Source organism: Myodes glareolus, chromosome 6 (assembly GCF_982192425.1).
Source record: "Myodes glareolus chromosome 6, mMyoGla1.1, whole genome shotgun sequence".
Classification (NCBI taxonomy): Eukaryota; Metazoa; Chordata; class Mammalia; order Rodentia; family Cricetidae; genus Myodes; species Myodes glareolus.
The window spans coordinates 82,196,458-82,212,250 of NC_142031.1; the positions used below are offsets into that span (position 1 = coordinate 82,196,458).

Below are 15,793 nucleotides of genomic sequence, written 5' to 3' on the forward strand. Positions count from 1 at the left end.
TTTAATGTATATAGGTATTTTGTCTTTGTGTGTCTGTTTATCACATGTGTGCAGTGCTCACATAGGCCAGAAAAGGATGCCATCATCTAGAATTAGAGTTACAGACAGTAACTGTGTGCTGGGAATTGAACCATTGTCCTCTGTAAGAACAACCAGTGCTCTTAATGGATAAGCTGTCTCTCCAACCCTATACATTGTTTTGTAACTGTTGAAAACATCTTGTTCTTACAGCTGCTGATTTGTATTTACTTTGTATTTGTTTATCATTCTTCCCATGCCCCTTGACTCTCCATTCCTGAATTTTACATTCTGGTTCATTTATTCTTGATATGAGTCTGGGTTTTTTCTGCTAGCCTTTTCCCCCCTTCATTCTTAGAAGAACTTAAGGGTTTGGAGCTTAAATTTCTGCCCCTTGAAAATGTCTGTTGGTTGTTACCTTTGAACTCAGTGAAGTCTGCAGTTGGGTCATCTTTCTCTAATGTGGTGCCATCTTTCTTTTTAGCATCAGTGTGATTGAAAACTTTTGCTTTCTTTACTTTCTTGCCCTGGTTTGCTTTTATCTATATTCATATGTTGTTTTTATTGCTGTTTTCCAGTTTTTTTAAAACCTTAGTTTTCTTTAGAAACTTGCCTCTTTCTACTATTGATATTACTCTGTTCCTTTCCTTTAAGTGCTCTGTGGCTTTCTGAAGTCTGCAGTCCCTTCATTCCCGCTATTTGATTTGATATGATATGATTCTCTTACTTTATTTTGTAGTTTTCATTTTTTAACATTTTTTTTAAATGAAACAATTCTAATAGACACAGAAGTAGAGAAAATAATGTCCCGAATCCTGATGTGCCCACAAATAACTTTTAGTTCACGCTGCTTCGTTGTTTACATGTTCCTTTCCTTATACTCTGGATTATTTTGAAACAGAATTGAACATTACCAGGATTGGTAAAATCCAGATAGCATTATTTTAATATTATTTAAATATTTTAGCATTTATCTTTGAAAAGCTAGTATTCTGGGGCCAAGATTATAGCTTAGTGGTAGGAACATATGAAGCCCTGGGTTTTTCACCAGCATCAGAGTTTTTTCCTCTACAAACCCCAATGTCGGCGAGACTCTTAAGAAGTGAGATGGCTCAGTTGATGAATGAGGGCTTGCTGTGCAGGCCAGGCGTGAGGACTTGAGAACAATCCCCAGTGCTTTTTTTGTTCAACAAAACAGTTGTAGTGGTGACCTGGTGACCCATGGTAGGCAATCCTGAGGAAGAAGAGACAGGAGGACCCTACAGGCTCTGACCAGCCAGACAACACACAGGTCCCAGTGACAGACCCTGCCTCAAAAAAAAGGAGATAAGTTTCTTAAGAGTTCTGTGTTTGTGCATACATGCAGGGGGTGGGAGGGAGTAGCACACACAGATTTTTTTTTTAGAAAGAATAAATAACAATATTTCCTTCTTCAAATCTATTGTCGGTGTTTACAGTTTGAGGGTGTTTTCCCCTTTGTTTTTATTTTTTTTTAAGTAATTTATCTTATTTGCATTGGTATTTTCCCTGCATGTCTGTTTGTGTGTGGAGTCAGAGACAGCTGTTAGCTACCATATGGGTGCTGGGAACAGAACCCGGGTCCTCTGGAAGAGCAGCAGATAGTGCTCTTAACCTCTGAGCCATCTCCCCATCCCCCCCCCACCGCCTTGTTTTTATTTAGTGCACTGAGAAATATTAATTTATTTGGAATTAGAACTGAAAGTGTACATCACCATGCCCAGTTTGAAGACTTAATCTTTGTACGATAATGATTAAAGGATAGCTGCCAAATTGTAATAGAATTTTGGAAACACTAATTCCAAATTTCTGAACTTAAACTTTGACAGATTGAGTCTGCATTTCTTGTGTTTAAATCTGACTCTCATCCTTTCACTTCTTATCACTTTAAATAGGTTGTTAGAGTCTTTTTTTTTCCAGAGGATGCAACATTTTGCATATGTCTTATAAATTATAATTTGGGTTATAGGTGTTGATTTCAATGAATGGTAGGTCTTTTTTGTTGTTGTTTTTTCTTCTCCAATCTTATCAATTTACTTAAAGGCAGTGTTCAGCTGTGTAGCATAGGCTGGCCTTGAACTCAAGATCCCCTTGCCTTTTTCTCCTGAGGTCTGGAACTAAAAGCATGTACCACTATACTTTGGCTCTTTTTTTAATTTGGAAAGGTTTCTCATGATTCTCTTGCACATCTTTCTTTGTGATAATAAAGATGGTTTTACACCAAAAATTACAACTAGCGCTTTTGTGGTTTTATGTTACAAAGCAGTGCTCTGTTCAAATTCATTTTACAGTTTGGCTTTACTGAACCATTTTCTGTTTATACTGGAGTTGTAGCTTAACAAAATAGATGCATTTCTTTATACTGTTTTAAAGCAAAATATGGCTCATTCCATTGGTTAGGATGAATGAATTTTTTGTTTTTTCTAATGCTTTTTGAGACAGGGTCTCATATGTACCCCAGGCTGATCTCAAACATCTTATGTAGCCAACGCTGACTTTGAACTCTGCGTCCTCCTGCCTAGGGTCACAGGCCACGATATTTAACAGTTGTTTTAGGTCAGTGTTTTGTTTACTAATACTGGTTTTGAGACTAGGCCTCTCTGATGCAGGTTAGCAGAAACTGCTGGAATCAGATTATGTAATCCTCTTGCATCAGCCTCCAGAGTAGCCAAGATTGGATGCTGAACCCATTGCGCCTAACTGTGGGTCTTTTAGAAGGTTGAGCCCTTGTGCCTAATTGTAAGTCATCTTTTAGAAAGTGATTTATGAAGCTGATTTCTTTTTCTCTTCTTATGCTCTGGGGATCAAGCATAATAGGCATTTTATTTTCCCCACCCTCAAGCCAGTTGTTAAATTTTAACTGATATGTGCAAGTGTTTTGTCTCTGCGTGTGTATATGCACCAGATGCATGCCTGGTGCCCATGGAGGCCAGACACATTTTTGGATCTCCTGGAACTTGAGTTAAGTACATGGTTGTGAATCACCACGTAAGTGCTGGGAACTCAGCACGGGTTCTCTGCAGAAACAGCAGGTGCTCCTAACCATTGTGCCATCTCTCCAACGTCAAATTGTTGATATTTTTAAGACGATCAACATGTATTTTCTTTAATGACGGCAGCCTTTTGTTACAAGGATAATACATATTAAGTAAGTAATTACATTTATTGAATAGTTCTTTATCTGTTTTTATTTCCTACCATTGAATGCATTTACAATATTTAGACAATTTGTATTGTTTCTTTATTGTCATTTGAATGTTAATGTATATTTTTCTTTTTCTTTTTTTCATTTCTATTCAGAAAGTAACCTTTACATAAAGACTTTAACTCATGTTTTTCAGGGTTACTTTGAAAGTTGCAACATACACAGAAACAGGATAGCAGGCTTTGAAGTGAAAGCCTATGCTAATCCCACAGTGGTTCGCTGTGAAATTCACCATGGGCAAACTGGAGGAATATATGTCCATGAGAAAGGAAGAGGACAGTTTATAGAGAACAAAATCTATGCAAACAACTTCGCAGGCGTATGGATTACCTCAAATAGTGACCCAACAATAAGGTATTTGCATCATTACAGATACAGGTTGAGTTTATTTTGCTTTGGGGGTTTTTGTTTGTTGTTTTTACATCTGAGAAAAGATGCCGAACTTAACTCTTAAAAAATATATTTTGGGGGAGCTCTGGCTGCTCTCCCAAAAGACCCACATTCAATTCCCAGCACCCACATGGCTGTTCGCAACTGTCTGTAATCCAGTTCTAGGGAATCTAACACCTTCATACCAAATACACATAAAAAAATTAAATAAAAATATATGTTATTTTATATATATATACATATATATATATATATATGTATACACACACACACACACATATATATGGGGAGGGAGCTGGAGAGATAGCTTAGTGGTTAAGAGCACTGGCTGCCAGAGGTCCTGAGTTCAGTTCCCAGCAACCACATGGCAGCTCTGTAACAAGATCTGGTGCCCTCTTCTGGCCTGCAGGTGTACATGCAGGCAGAACAATGTATACATACTAAAAAAATAAATCTTTTAAAAAAATATTTTTTTTTATGGCTAGGGTGTAGCTCAGTGGTAGAGTGCTTGTCTAGAAGACATGAGGCCCTGGATTCAAGGTTCAGTGCAAAACCAAAAATATATATATATATATAGAGAGAGAGATTTAGATACAGATAGTTTGGTGGGGGGAGGAGACTTTCGAGGCAGTATTTCTCTGTGTCCTGACTGTTCTGGAACTCGCTCTGTAGACCAGGCTGGCCTCGAACTCACAGAGATCCTCTTGCCTTGGCCTCCTGAGTACTGGGATTAAAGGTGTGCACTGCTACCACCCCGTTTAAAATACTTCTTTGTGTGGGGCTGAAGAGATGACTCACTGGTTAAGAGCACTGGCTCCTCTTCCAGAAGATCCGGGTTCATGTCCCAGCACCCACATGGCAGGTCACAATTGCCTGTAACTCTAGTTCCAGTGCATTTGACACCCACACACAGGCATGCATGTAGGAAAACATACATATGTTTATAGGTGTTAGCACAGGTTATTAACTGCCCATGTTATAGGTCATTAAATAGGTCTATAACTGTCTTAGAACATAAATGCCTTTGTCTTTTTTTTTTTTTAAATGAAAGACAGCAAATAGTGTGCTTTAGGACCCTAATTATCTCAAAGATCCTAGGACAAAGAGACTAAGAGTATCTAAAAGTCTTTGGCCCACTCTGGTCACAGTAAGAAAGCAAACAAACTTAAAAGCATCATTGGTCAGTCCTGTAGTACAAAGCTATTTTAATTTAATTGGAGCATAGGGTTTTTTTGTTTTGTTTTGTTTTGTTTCGTTTTTGTTTATTAAATGGGGTCTCTGGTCTCCTTGCATATTTGGCTGGCCTCAAATTTTATGTAGACCAGGCTACCCTTGAACTCACAGAGGTCCACCTGCCTTTGCCTCCTGAGTGCTGGGATTAAAGGTGTGTACTACTATGCCCAGCTGATTTATTTTTAATTATCAAGTTGTTGATTTTATGAAAATGTATAGACAGAAGTTTCTTTTCTGCCTGATCCCATAGCCATTAAGTCCCAAAAAAACATACAGAGGCTTATTAATTATAAACTGTATGGCCTGTTGCTCAGACTTATTATTAACTAGCTCTCACAACTTAAATTAACCCATAATTCTTATCTGTGTGTAGCCATGTGGCTTGGTACCTTTTTCAGCAAGACATTCTCATCTTGCTTCCTCTGTGTCTGGGTAGTGACTGACTCTCTGCCTTCCCTAGGCTGGTTGCCCTGCCTATAAAAATATATTGCTAATATTCACCACATGTTTCTAAGGCAGCTAAAAGAAATTGTTTGAAGGTTTCAAGGGAATGTTTAACAATACTATTTTGGAGTTGGGTATGGTAGCAAACACCTGTATTCCCATCGCTTGGGATTCAGAGGGTAGAAGAGCCCCACAAGTTTGGGGCCAACCTGTCTGCATAATGAGACTGTCTGAAAAGGTTAAAACGAAATCAAAACAGCAAAAAATATTATTTGAGATCTTCGGATATAGCTCAGAACTTACCCAGCAATATAGACGGCCCTAGATTAGTTCAGCACTGCAGACTAAACATACATACATGCTTTTTCATCTTAAATAATAAGAGAATTTTGAAATATCATCAGATAGCTTTTTTTGGCTTTTGTTTGTTTGTTTTATAAATTCACAAACTAAGTTTCTGAATATAGAAGCTAAATGATTTTTCATGTTACCATGGATGATCTTATGGCATAATTGTCTAAAACAAATTTTAAGTATATGACTTTTTACAAATTTATTTACATTATAGGGGGAATTCTATATTTAATGGAAATCAAGGAGGAGTTTACATCTTTGGTGATGGACGAGGACTTATTGAAGGAAATGACATTTATGGTAAGCATATGATTTTGTTCTCTAAAACTTAGACATTAGCTTTTTTCTCATGTGTGTGCACCGGATACATATAGATTTGTTGAATGAAGGAGAGTACAGGTGAGGCAGGCTCAGTTCTTGGCCTCTACTTTCCTCATGGCTACCTGTACATTGCTCAACTCCTTGTTTCCTCTTAATGTGTGTGCCACCTTCTTGATAAACTTCAGTACCTGCTTGTCCTTGGAGATCTTGAGCAGTTCCATTGTGCACTAGAGTATGAAGTCACATCCTGCCAGATCATGTCCTATATAAACTTGGTATGTTTGGTGAGATGCCGTGGAGCCAGCTGTGCCTCGACTTGCCGTACACTTTATTATTTTGTGGCCTTGTAGAAGCCCACAGCCATGCTGTAGTGCAGAGCTCTGGCTCTTGCACTTTGCAGGGACTAGGAGGGTAAAACTAGCCTAACTTCTTCATGTCAGCAGTAGACTGTTCTGAAATTATCTAAGGGAGAGAAATGATCTAGTTCCTTTAAAGTCTAAATGAAGAAGCTAGAGTGATGGCTCAGTGATTGTTCTTGAAGGCCCAGGTTCAAGTTCCAGCACCCACGACTATCTCTAACTCCATATCTAGGGTGTATATGATACACAAACATTCAGGAGAACAAAATACTCACACTCACTAACACACACACACATACAAAACAATAATAAATCTTTTTAAAAAGAATAAATTGTCAAAGATTATTCTCTAGTATTTAAACATTCAATGTTGTATATGCAAAGCACTAAGCCAAATACCACAGGAAAATAGAAATAAGACCCTAGTCTTAAGGAATATGTATGATTTTTTTTTACATTCACTAAATCACTAAATATCTAATAAAAAAGTTTTGTTTGAAGTTTAGTCTACTTTGAGCTCAATAGAGAAGGGAAGTACTCCTCACTAAAGCTTTTATTTAGCAACTGATTAAATACCTGTGTGCCAGACACGTGGTATTCACATCAGTTCTACAAGATACATAATATTAAATACCTCTAGTTGCTAATCAGAAAACAGGCATGAAGAATTTAAAATACTGACTCAAAGTCACATTGGAAATGAATCCTTGGTGACCTGGCTTGATCTCTAAATCTAACTGCAGCAGTTCTACATCTACTGTACTCTAGTCCTCTTGGTGTTATCTTTTAATGCTCACTAAAAATCTAGTACATGAATTGTTACTGTTGCTTAATGTAAAATTTTTACTGTATACTACTACTAGACTCTAAACATTGACATTGTAAATTTTATTTTCAAATAGGCAATGCATTAGCAGGAATTCAGATTAGGACAAACAGCTGTCCTATTGTTCGACATAACAAAATTCATGATGGGCAACATGGTGGGATTTATGTGGTAAGTTAATGTATATACTTATGTAAACCCTTGCAAGAAGTCAAAGCCCATGGCTAGGGATCTGCTTCTAGTGCTTAGCTAGATAGAGTAGGTTTTGTTTCCATCACCACTTAAACCAAGCCTAGTAATCCAAGCCTATATAATCCCAGAATTTGGAAGAGGTAGGAGGATCAGAAGTTCAAGTGTAATTGTCAGCTATATAAGCAAAATCAAGGACAGCATGAGACCCCAACTCAAAAAATAGGAAAGGAGAAAACTACAAAAAGTGACTCATTGACGCCTACAGATATGCTCTTGGGTACATCTTCTAAGCACCTGTTTGTCTTAACTCTCATGTTCAAGCCTTATGTTAAATACTATTAAATTACCAACCCTTTCATTTTGGGGGAGGGGGAAAGGGAGGGAGAACTGGTGGCAGCTGGGTATGTTGGCCTGTAATTCCAACACAGAGCTAGGACAGGAGAATCACAGGCTCAGGGCAGGGGCTGTACGGTGGCAGCATAATAACTTGAGTTTGATCTCCTGAACCCACTTTAAAAAACGGAAAGGTGTGATGGCTACTGGGGAGTCAGAAAGGAAGAATCCCTGGGGTGAGTAGAGGTATAACTAACTGAAGTGAAGAAAATAAACTTGAGGCTACATAATAAAACTGACTGAAATATCTGTGAGGGGTTCAAGCAGGGTTGAGAAACTTACGTTTGACCTTTGTAGACAATAAATACTAGTCTTGTTCTTCCTTTGGATATATAAATAACTTCTAGATATGTGTATAAGTAGCATAGGAGATAGAACCTTCTTTAATTATTTATTTGGGGGAAGGGAATGCATACCATTCATTCCTCAACTTAAGGAAGTCGGTTCTTTCCTTCTACCATGTGGGCCTCAGGCACCCCATTCAAAGCAAGCTTAAGAAGTGCCTATGGCAGCTTAACCATTTCACCTGCCGAATTACTGGGAGTAAGTAGTATGTTCCAAATATAGCAACTGATTAACTGGAATTTTGTTAGTGTGCCAACTTCGTGAATATGAAATTCTATAAAAGCAGTAATTAAACTACAACCATCACTGCCACCACCAAAAAAAGAAAGCCTTAAAATGAAATAGCCAGCTGGATCCTATTTTTTTTTCTATTGGTAGTAAAAATTCTGCGCTGAGACCTTATCATTTTGGAGAAGTTTGTAATAACTTTGCTAAATGAGACATTTTTAGTATGTTACATATCTTAGAAATGTTCCTTTCTTTAAAAAAAAAAGTGATGCTTCTCTTACTGTGATAGATTTAAAATCCAAACTATTACAAAAAAAGTTACAAATATTTTGGAAAAGTAAACTCAAGTAGAAGCTACATTTAAAAAAAAAAAAGTTATGGTGGTGTGTGAACCCGACTTAGAAAGAGTAAGGTAGGAAGAATGAAAGTTGGAGGCCACCAGAGAGATGGTTTAGCAGTTAAGAGCACTGGCTGCTCTTCCAGAGGACCTAGGTTCAATTCCCACCACCCACATGAGAGCTAACGTCTGTAACTACAGGATCTGACATCCTTACACAGATATACATACAAAACACCAATGCATATAAAATAAAATTATTTTAAAAAAATAATTAAAAGGAGCTAAAAGTCTGTTTTAAAGAAAAATGGCCATTCACACCTTTAATCACAGTAGCAGAGGCAGAGGCAGGTGGCTGAGTTCAGACTAGTCTACTTAAGGAGTTCCAGCCCACGTCTCAAGCTGGAAGGGCAGTTTGGGGCCCAGTGAGATGGACATTGCAGCTGGTAAAAGCACTTGTACAAGCCTGTTAGAAAAGTCCAGGGCAAGGCCTGTGGGATAACTGAGCTCCTTGGAACCCATGTAAAGGTAGGAGAGAACTAACTCCACACAGCTCTTCTCTGACCACCTCGCTGTGCCATGGCATGTGCACACCCTCACACATGCACACACACAATAAATAACAAAGATTTTTAAAGACCAGAGGAGAAAAGAATGTTGGAAGGTACTGCTTAGTAGTCAAGCATATTCCTAGCGTTCATGAGTCCTAGGTTGTTACCAGTGCTAGAAAAGTTGTCATCATTTCCTTACCTACCTGCTGTTGGCAGAACTGTTTCAGGGAGGATCACACTTAAGATTCTATTATAGACAGCATATACTGTAACCAGTTTATCTTCTGTTCAGCATGAAAAGGGACAAGGTGTAATAGAAGAGAATGAAGTTTACAGCAATACTCTTGCTGGAGTCTGGGTGACAACTGGCAGCACACCAGTACTGAGAAGAAATCGGATACACAGTGGAAAGCAGGCAAGATCACTTACTTGGTCTTCTTTGGGCCACTACTGTTGTTTTTTAAAAAGGTATCATCTGAAAAAGTTGTTCTTTTCTTTCCCTTCAAATTTAGGTTGGTGTTTATTTTTATGACAATGGACATGGTGTGCTAGAAGATAACGACATCTATAATCATATGTATTCAGGGGTTCAGATAAGGTAAATGTTTTCTTGACTTCTTTTGTGAAGGACTTGGGAGCACGTAGACTGTGAAAAATTGCCTGTTTTAATGATCAGTCATTCTGTAATGTGTATTCATATTCTCTTTGCACTTGCAGCTTTTCTTGATCAGGAGTTAATAACATAGGCCGGAAGAGCTAGCTCATTTCACTGTTCTGCCATTTAGAGCAGTTCAGCTGCTACCTACTCTTATCCCTATGTCTAGCATGTCATTGGCATTCCATAAAATGGAAACTTCTGCTTTTATGGTATTTATATTAAACAAATCTTTTTTTTTAAAACTCACTATGGATAGCAGTCTGATATGCCTACCTCTGCCTGCACTAATACTAGTGCCTGCCAGTACTAGTGCTGGGATTCAATACATGCACATGTCCAGCATAAATTTTTATATTGCATCTGTAATATTTTATGAAACTACAAGTCTTTGGGTGTGGTTGTTTAACTTTGGTTTTTGTGACAGGGTCTCTAGACCATGCTTGTTTCAAACTCACAAATATCAGCCTCCCAAATTTTGGGGTTAAAGGTATATATCACTCACCATGCCTGGCCCTAGACTCCTAAGAGTCTCAATGATTATAAATTCATCCTTTAACTTCATTCATGTATGAAGAACTATAAAGTCATATAACTTCAGCTTAGCTTAGTTATAGAGCTCTGTAGTGATACTCTATAGCAGAATAATACAAGCTGAAGTTCTATGGGAAAAGCAAGGTTAATCAAACCACTTATAAAGAATTTTTATTTTGGGTATGCATTTGGGCAGGTATATGTGCAAAGGCACAGAAGTGGAGTTCAGAGACAACTTTCAACCCAGTTCTGCTTTCCCCATGTGGTTTCAGGTCATCAGCATTGTCATCAGGTGCTAAGCCATGTCACTGGCCTGTTAGTTCATTCTTGCCGTGATTAGTGATGCTTGTCAGAGTTATAGAAGAGTTACTGAGTGAGAATGATTGACTTAAATGGTATTTCTTTCTTATCCATAGGACTGGAAGCAACCCTAAAATTAGACGCAACAAAATTTGGGGAGGACAGAATGGTGGAATTCTAGTTTATAATTCTGGTATGTTTAATCCATCATATTTTTCTGTGTTAATAAACTTTAGAAATATGCTTTCTAAATAATGTACCTAAATTTTACATTTATAGGTCTAGGCTGTATAGAAGACAATGAAATATTTGACAATGCAATGGCTGGAGTCTGGATTAAGACAGATAGTAATCCTACACTAAGAAGAAATAAAATCCATGATGGAAGAGATGGTGGCATCTGTATATTTAATGGGGGTCGAGGTATTGTTGTTAATTTTGCATTAGTAAAAAACCCAGTTTTCTGTTGTTCTTCTATATCTTTAATGATCAGTGACACTGCCAACTAAAATGTTACAAGTGGATGAACATTTTCCTTACTTTTAGATGGTTAGGAAATTAGTGCCTAGAATTAAATAAATGAATATGTAAAGTATTTCCATCTTTTGTAACTACCTTGACTCTGTGCCAGTTGTCAGTAAAGCTTTTTGAAAGTAGAGTTGCACATCCTCACTCTGGTCCGTTTATTATTCTAATAAACATTAAAATCAAGTTACAGAAGTAGATGTGACAAGTATGTAAAGTACACGCAACTCTTTATAGCAAACACGTGTTGATTTTGTAACTGTTGGAGAACTAAATTAACAAAGCCAACTTGATCCTGGTCCATAAAGCCAGCCCAGTTTGCCTTGAGGCACTAGTCCTACATTGGTCACCCTTTGCAGACTGTATGAGACAGTGCTGAGAGCCAAGCACAGTTTCTACGTCAACAACCCAACACCCAAAATTCTGTATTACCCAACATGAAAGAAATATAGTAAGTTAATAGCAGTGATGTAGACTCTCAAAGAGGCTAGATTTAATAATTCAAAATTGACATGCTCATAGTCTTTATAAAATACAGTGAGGACAAGCCAACTGTAGTGGCTTACACCTCTAATCTCAGCACTTTGAAGCCTGTGTGATTTAGTGGAAACTGTCTTCAGAAAGAGACAGAGAGAGAGTGTGAGCACCAGGCAGTGGTGCTCACCTTTAATCCCAGCACTTGGGGCAGAGACAGGTGGGTTTCTGTGATTTTGAGGCCAGCCTGGTCTACAACTAGGTCCAGGACAGCCAGTTTTGGTGTGTGTGGCGGGGAGATAAGATGTAGAGTGGGGCTGGTTTTAATTGTTGGGTATTAAGCAAAAGTTCTTACAGTAAAATGAGCTGTCAAAATATTCAAGTGGTAGAGGGAGGGCTTTCCAATTATAATTGTTTGCCTTTGACCTATTTTGTCATACCTCATTGAATATTTGTACCAACCACTGGTAGAAATAGCTAAAGACCATAAATAAAAATTATGATACCCATAAAATCTACGATTAAATGGAAAGGCACATTGCTTACAAAATCTGAGGGAAACTGAAAAAGGTGCAAGAAGTGAAGAGAGCTAAGGGTGGCTAAGAGGTTTTCTATATGCAGTGGGGGTTTTAACTATCTTCACAGCATTAGAGGGCTATGAAGACAGCACAGTGTAGAGGTGCTTGTGCACAAGCCTGAGGACCTGGATTTAGTCCCCATATCCCACAAGGTAGCCCAAGACCTCAACATACACACACCTGCATTCATATACATACTCAATAAGTGAGTGAAGCCAAGCAAGCTGGTTAGAAGGAGGGACTTGGTGTAATATAGGCGAGAAGTTAATACATGAACACAACTATATGTCTAAAAGAGTAGGAATGGCGCGGGAGTGATGGCTCAGTGATTAATACTATCTGTTCCTGCAGAGGACCTGGGTTCAAGTTCCAGCATATACATGGTGGCTCTCTGTTAATGTCCATGTTAGACCTCTCTGAGCACCAGGCTTGCATATGGCACACAAAAATACAGATAAAAATCAGAGGGAATGTATTGGTGTTCAGTTGTAGATTGGGTTAATACAATTAACACTGCAAGGGGAAAGATGAAAGAACATTGCAGTGAGATACAATGCAGTGCCCGGAAATAGTAGAGGTCAAATGTCTACTGAAATAAAAATGTCTACTTTCTGGAAACAAAAACACCCGTGTATATAACTTACTGTACCAAAAACAGATAGTGGTCTTACTATGAAAGTCTGCACATCTCTTGCATACCTGATACTTACAGAGGCCAGAAGAGGGCTTTGGATCCCCTGAAACTGGAGTTAAGGAGTGGTTATAAGCCACCATATGGTGTTGGGAATCAAACCCAAGACTTCTGAAAAAGCAGCCAGCACTCTTAACTGCAGGTTGTCTGTGTAATAGCTGTTACTTACTAGCGTAACATGTAAATTACTTTTTCATGTACCATGAAAGTAATTTACCCACTCATACCTAGTAATACAAGTATTTGAAGGATGAAGTCCTTGGCACTTTCATAGTGGTGTAAGGTGTGAAAACCTCACAGAGGAAGTGACAGAACGAAAAAGAGTGCAAGTCATTTGTGAAAGGTTCACAAATGCACAGTAATGTAGTCAGACAAGTCAACTAATCTTAAAAAACTTAAAATGCGAGTAGATTTCAGACCATTCAGAAATTAATTTTATGAGCAGAAAAAGAGCGTGTCAGATGAGACAGGAATGAGGAAAATGAAGTCTACAAATTATAATATAGTTATTAAACAGGAGGGAGCCAGATACCATGAGATGCTAGCCAAGTTAGCCCCTGTATGCTCCAGGCATGATGATGGTACATGCCTGTAACTCAGGAGGCCAACCTTGGGCTATCTTAAGACCCTGTTTCAACAATGTTTGCTGTATACATTAGCTTTAATCTAAGTATTTTAATTATAGGTCTCCTTGAAGAAAATGATATTTTCAGGAACGCTCAAGCAGGTGTTCTTATCAGCACTAATAGTCATCCAGTCTTAAGGAAAAACAGAATATTTGATGGATTTGCGGCAGGTTTGTATTCTTTATCTGTGACTTGTTTTAAACCTGTAATTAAAGGTTTTCTTGTATTTTATTTGGTTAGTAAGAAAGAATCTATTCAAGATTCTAGGCCAACCTTTCTCTGCAACCTTGGCTGTCCTGGAATTCTCTCTGTAGACCAGGTTGTCTTAAAACTCAAGAGATCCATACATACCCATCCACCTTGGTGTGTGCCACCACCACCTTGCTTCAAGGAACCACTCTTAACATTTGAACATTAACTGGAATAAATCTGTAGTCAGGCTGGGCAGTGGTGGTGCATGTCTTTAATCCCAGCACTGAGACGGCAGAGGCAGGTGGATCTCTGTGAGTCTGAGGCTGGCCTGGTCTACGGAGCAAATTCCAGGACAGCTAGAGCTGTTACACACAGAAACCCTGTCTCAAAAAAACCGAAAAATAATTTACAGTCAGATTGGAAATACAGATAAATTTGAGTCAAAAGTGAAAAAAAAAAGCTTACTTTAATTACTTCAAATAACTATTTAGCAGCTTTTCTAATATGAAAACTTTCAGCATACTTCTGGGTACTGTACCCTTGATTATCTTTTATCCCAATCTCCCTTTATCTGTTAAACAGTCCGGTAAATTTTTACACTCATAGGCCCTTTCTCTTGTTAACAGTATTATTCCCCAGTTTGCTTGTCCTTGTGACCATGTCTCTGTCATCGGGGAAAAGTGCATGTTACTGCTGATGATTAAAATACTTGCAATTTGTTCTTTAGATAGTAAGCAAACTAATTTAATGTGAAACTACCAGCTTACATCCGTCCTAATTTGGAGATTCTTTAAGAATAAGTGGCCAGTATAAAGTGGTAGCGGTACACACCCCTTTAATCCCATCATTTAGGAGGCAGAGGCAGGTGGATCTCTGTGAGTTCGAGCCCAGCCTGGTCTACAGTGAGAGTTCCAGGACAGCCAGGGCTGTTAGAGAAACCCTGTCTTGAAAAACAAAAAGCAAATAACAAATCAACAGTGTAAAGTGATGATGCATCTACTTGTTTGTAAATTTCACTTCAGGTATTGAAATTACAAATCATGCAACTGCAACACTAGAAGGCAATCAAATTTTTAACAACCGATTTGGAGGCTTATTTTTAGCATCTGGTGTTAATGTGACAATGAAAGGTATGTTGGAGTCTGTTCTTCTAAGCACTCAAAAAATGGGAGTTGGAAGTCATTGTTAATTCCTTCTGTCGCTTTCGACGTTAGCAGCAATTTTAAATGACCAGTTTTGAGTTTGGCTTAAGCTTGTTCTAAGAGTTGGGATATTTTAAACAAGAAAAACATATTTCTGTTCTTAGTTTCTTACATATAATTGTATCCTTGGCTAGCTGTTGAAAATACTTTTGTTTTTACAGATAACAAAATAATGAACAATCAAGATGCCATAGAAAAGGCTGTTAGTAGAGGACAATGTTTATATAAAATATCAAGTTATACCAGCTATCCCATGCATGACTTCTACAGGTATATTTCTAAATTACTTGAATACAGAAAAGTGGAAGTTAGTGATTCCCTTTAAGTTGTCATTGCCTACAATCTTTTGTTCTGTTGTTACTGGGGAGGGAAAGCACTACTTGTTAACTGATGTCATCATAGAAGTATTTACTAAGTTACAGACCAGGCTGGCCTTGAACTCACAGAAATCTACCTGTCTTTGCTTTTCAAGTGCTGGCTGGGACTGTTTTAAAGTAACATTTCCACCATGTTATTTATAACTCAGGTTGTTCCATTTTCCTAAGACACACACAATACTACAGTTTCCTTTTGGTCTAGACTATAGCCAGCCACAGAATTCAGGTAAAGGTCATGAGTGATAAAACGCACTGTTTTAAATTCCTGACAAGCTCAGTAATACAATGTTTTGATTTTTAGATGTCATACTTGTAACACCACAGATCGAAATGCCATATGTGTGAACTGCATTAAGAAGTGCCATCAGGGACATGATGTAGAATTTATTAGACATGATAGGTACGTAGAATACTTGTTGCTATAT

The 15,793-nt window shown here is 38.0% G+C and overlaps 1 protein-coding gene across 2 annotated transcripts in view; it reads left to right on the top strand.

Moving 5' to 3' along the window:
• Fbxo11 (F-box protein 11) overlaps positions 1–15,793 on the top strand; it is a 78,694-nt gene that overhangs the window by 61,523 nt on the left and 1,378 nt on the right. For both annotated transcript variants that reach the window (XM_085690939.2, XM_085690940.2), the window contains exons 12-22: positions 3,378–3,595; positions 5,877–5,962; positions 7,245–7,339; positions 9,507–9,629; positions 9,727–9,812; positions 10,820–10,896; positions 10,983–11,126; positions 13,657–13,767; positions 14,812–14,919; positions 15,153–15,261; positions 15,670–15,768. In XM_085690939.2, the coding sequence (XP_085547065.1) occupies positions 3,378–3,595; positions 5,877–5,962; positions 7,245–7,339; positions 9,507–9,629; positions 9,727–9,812; positions 10,820–10,896; positions 10,983–11,126; positions 13,657–13,767; positions 14,812–14,919; positions 15,153–15,261; positions 15,670–15,768 (1,256 nt within the window). The remainder of the gene's footprint in view (positions 1–3,377; positions 3,596–5,876; positions 5,963–7,244; positions 7,340–9,506; positions 9,630–9,726; positions 9,813–10,819; positions 10,897–10,982; positions 11,127–13,656; positions 13,768–14,811; positions 14,920–15,152; positions 15,262–15,669; positions 15,769–15,793) is intronic.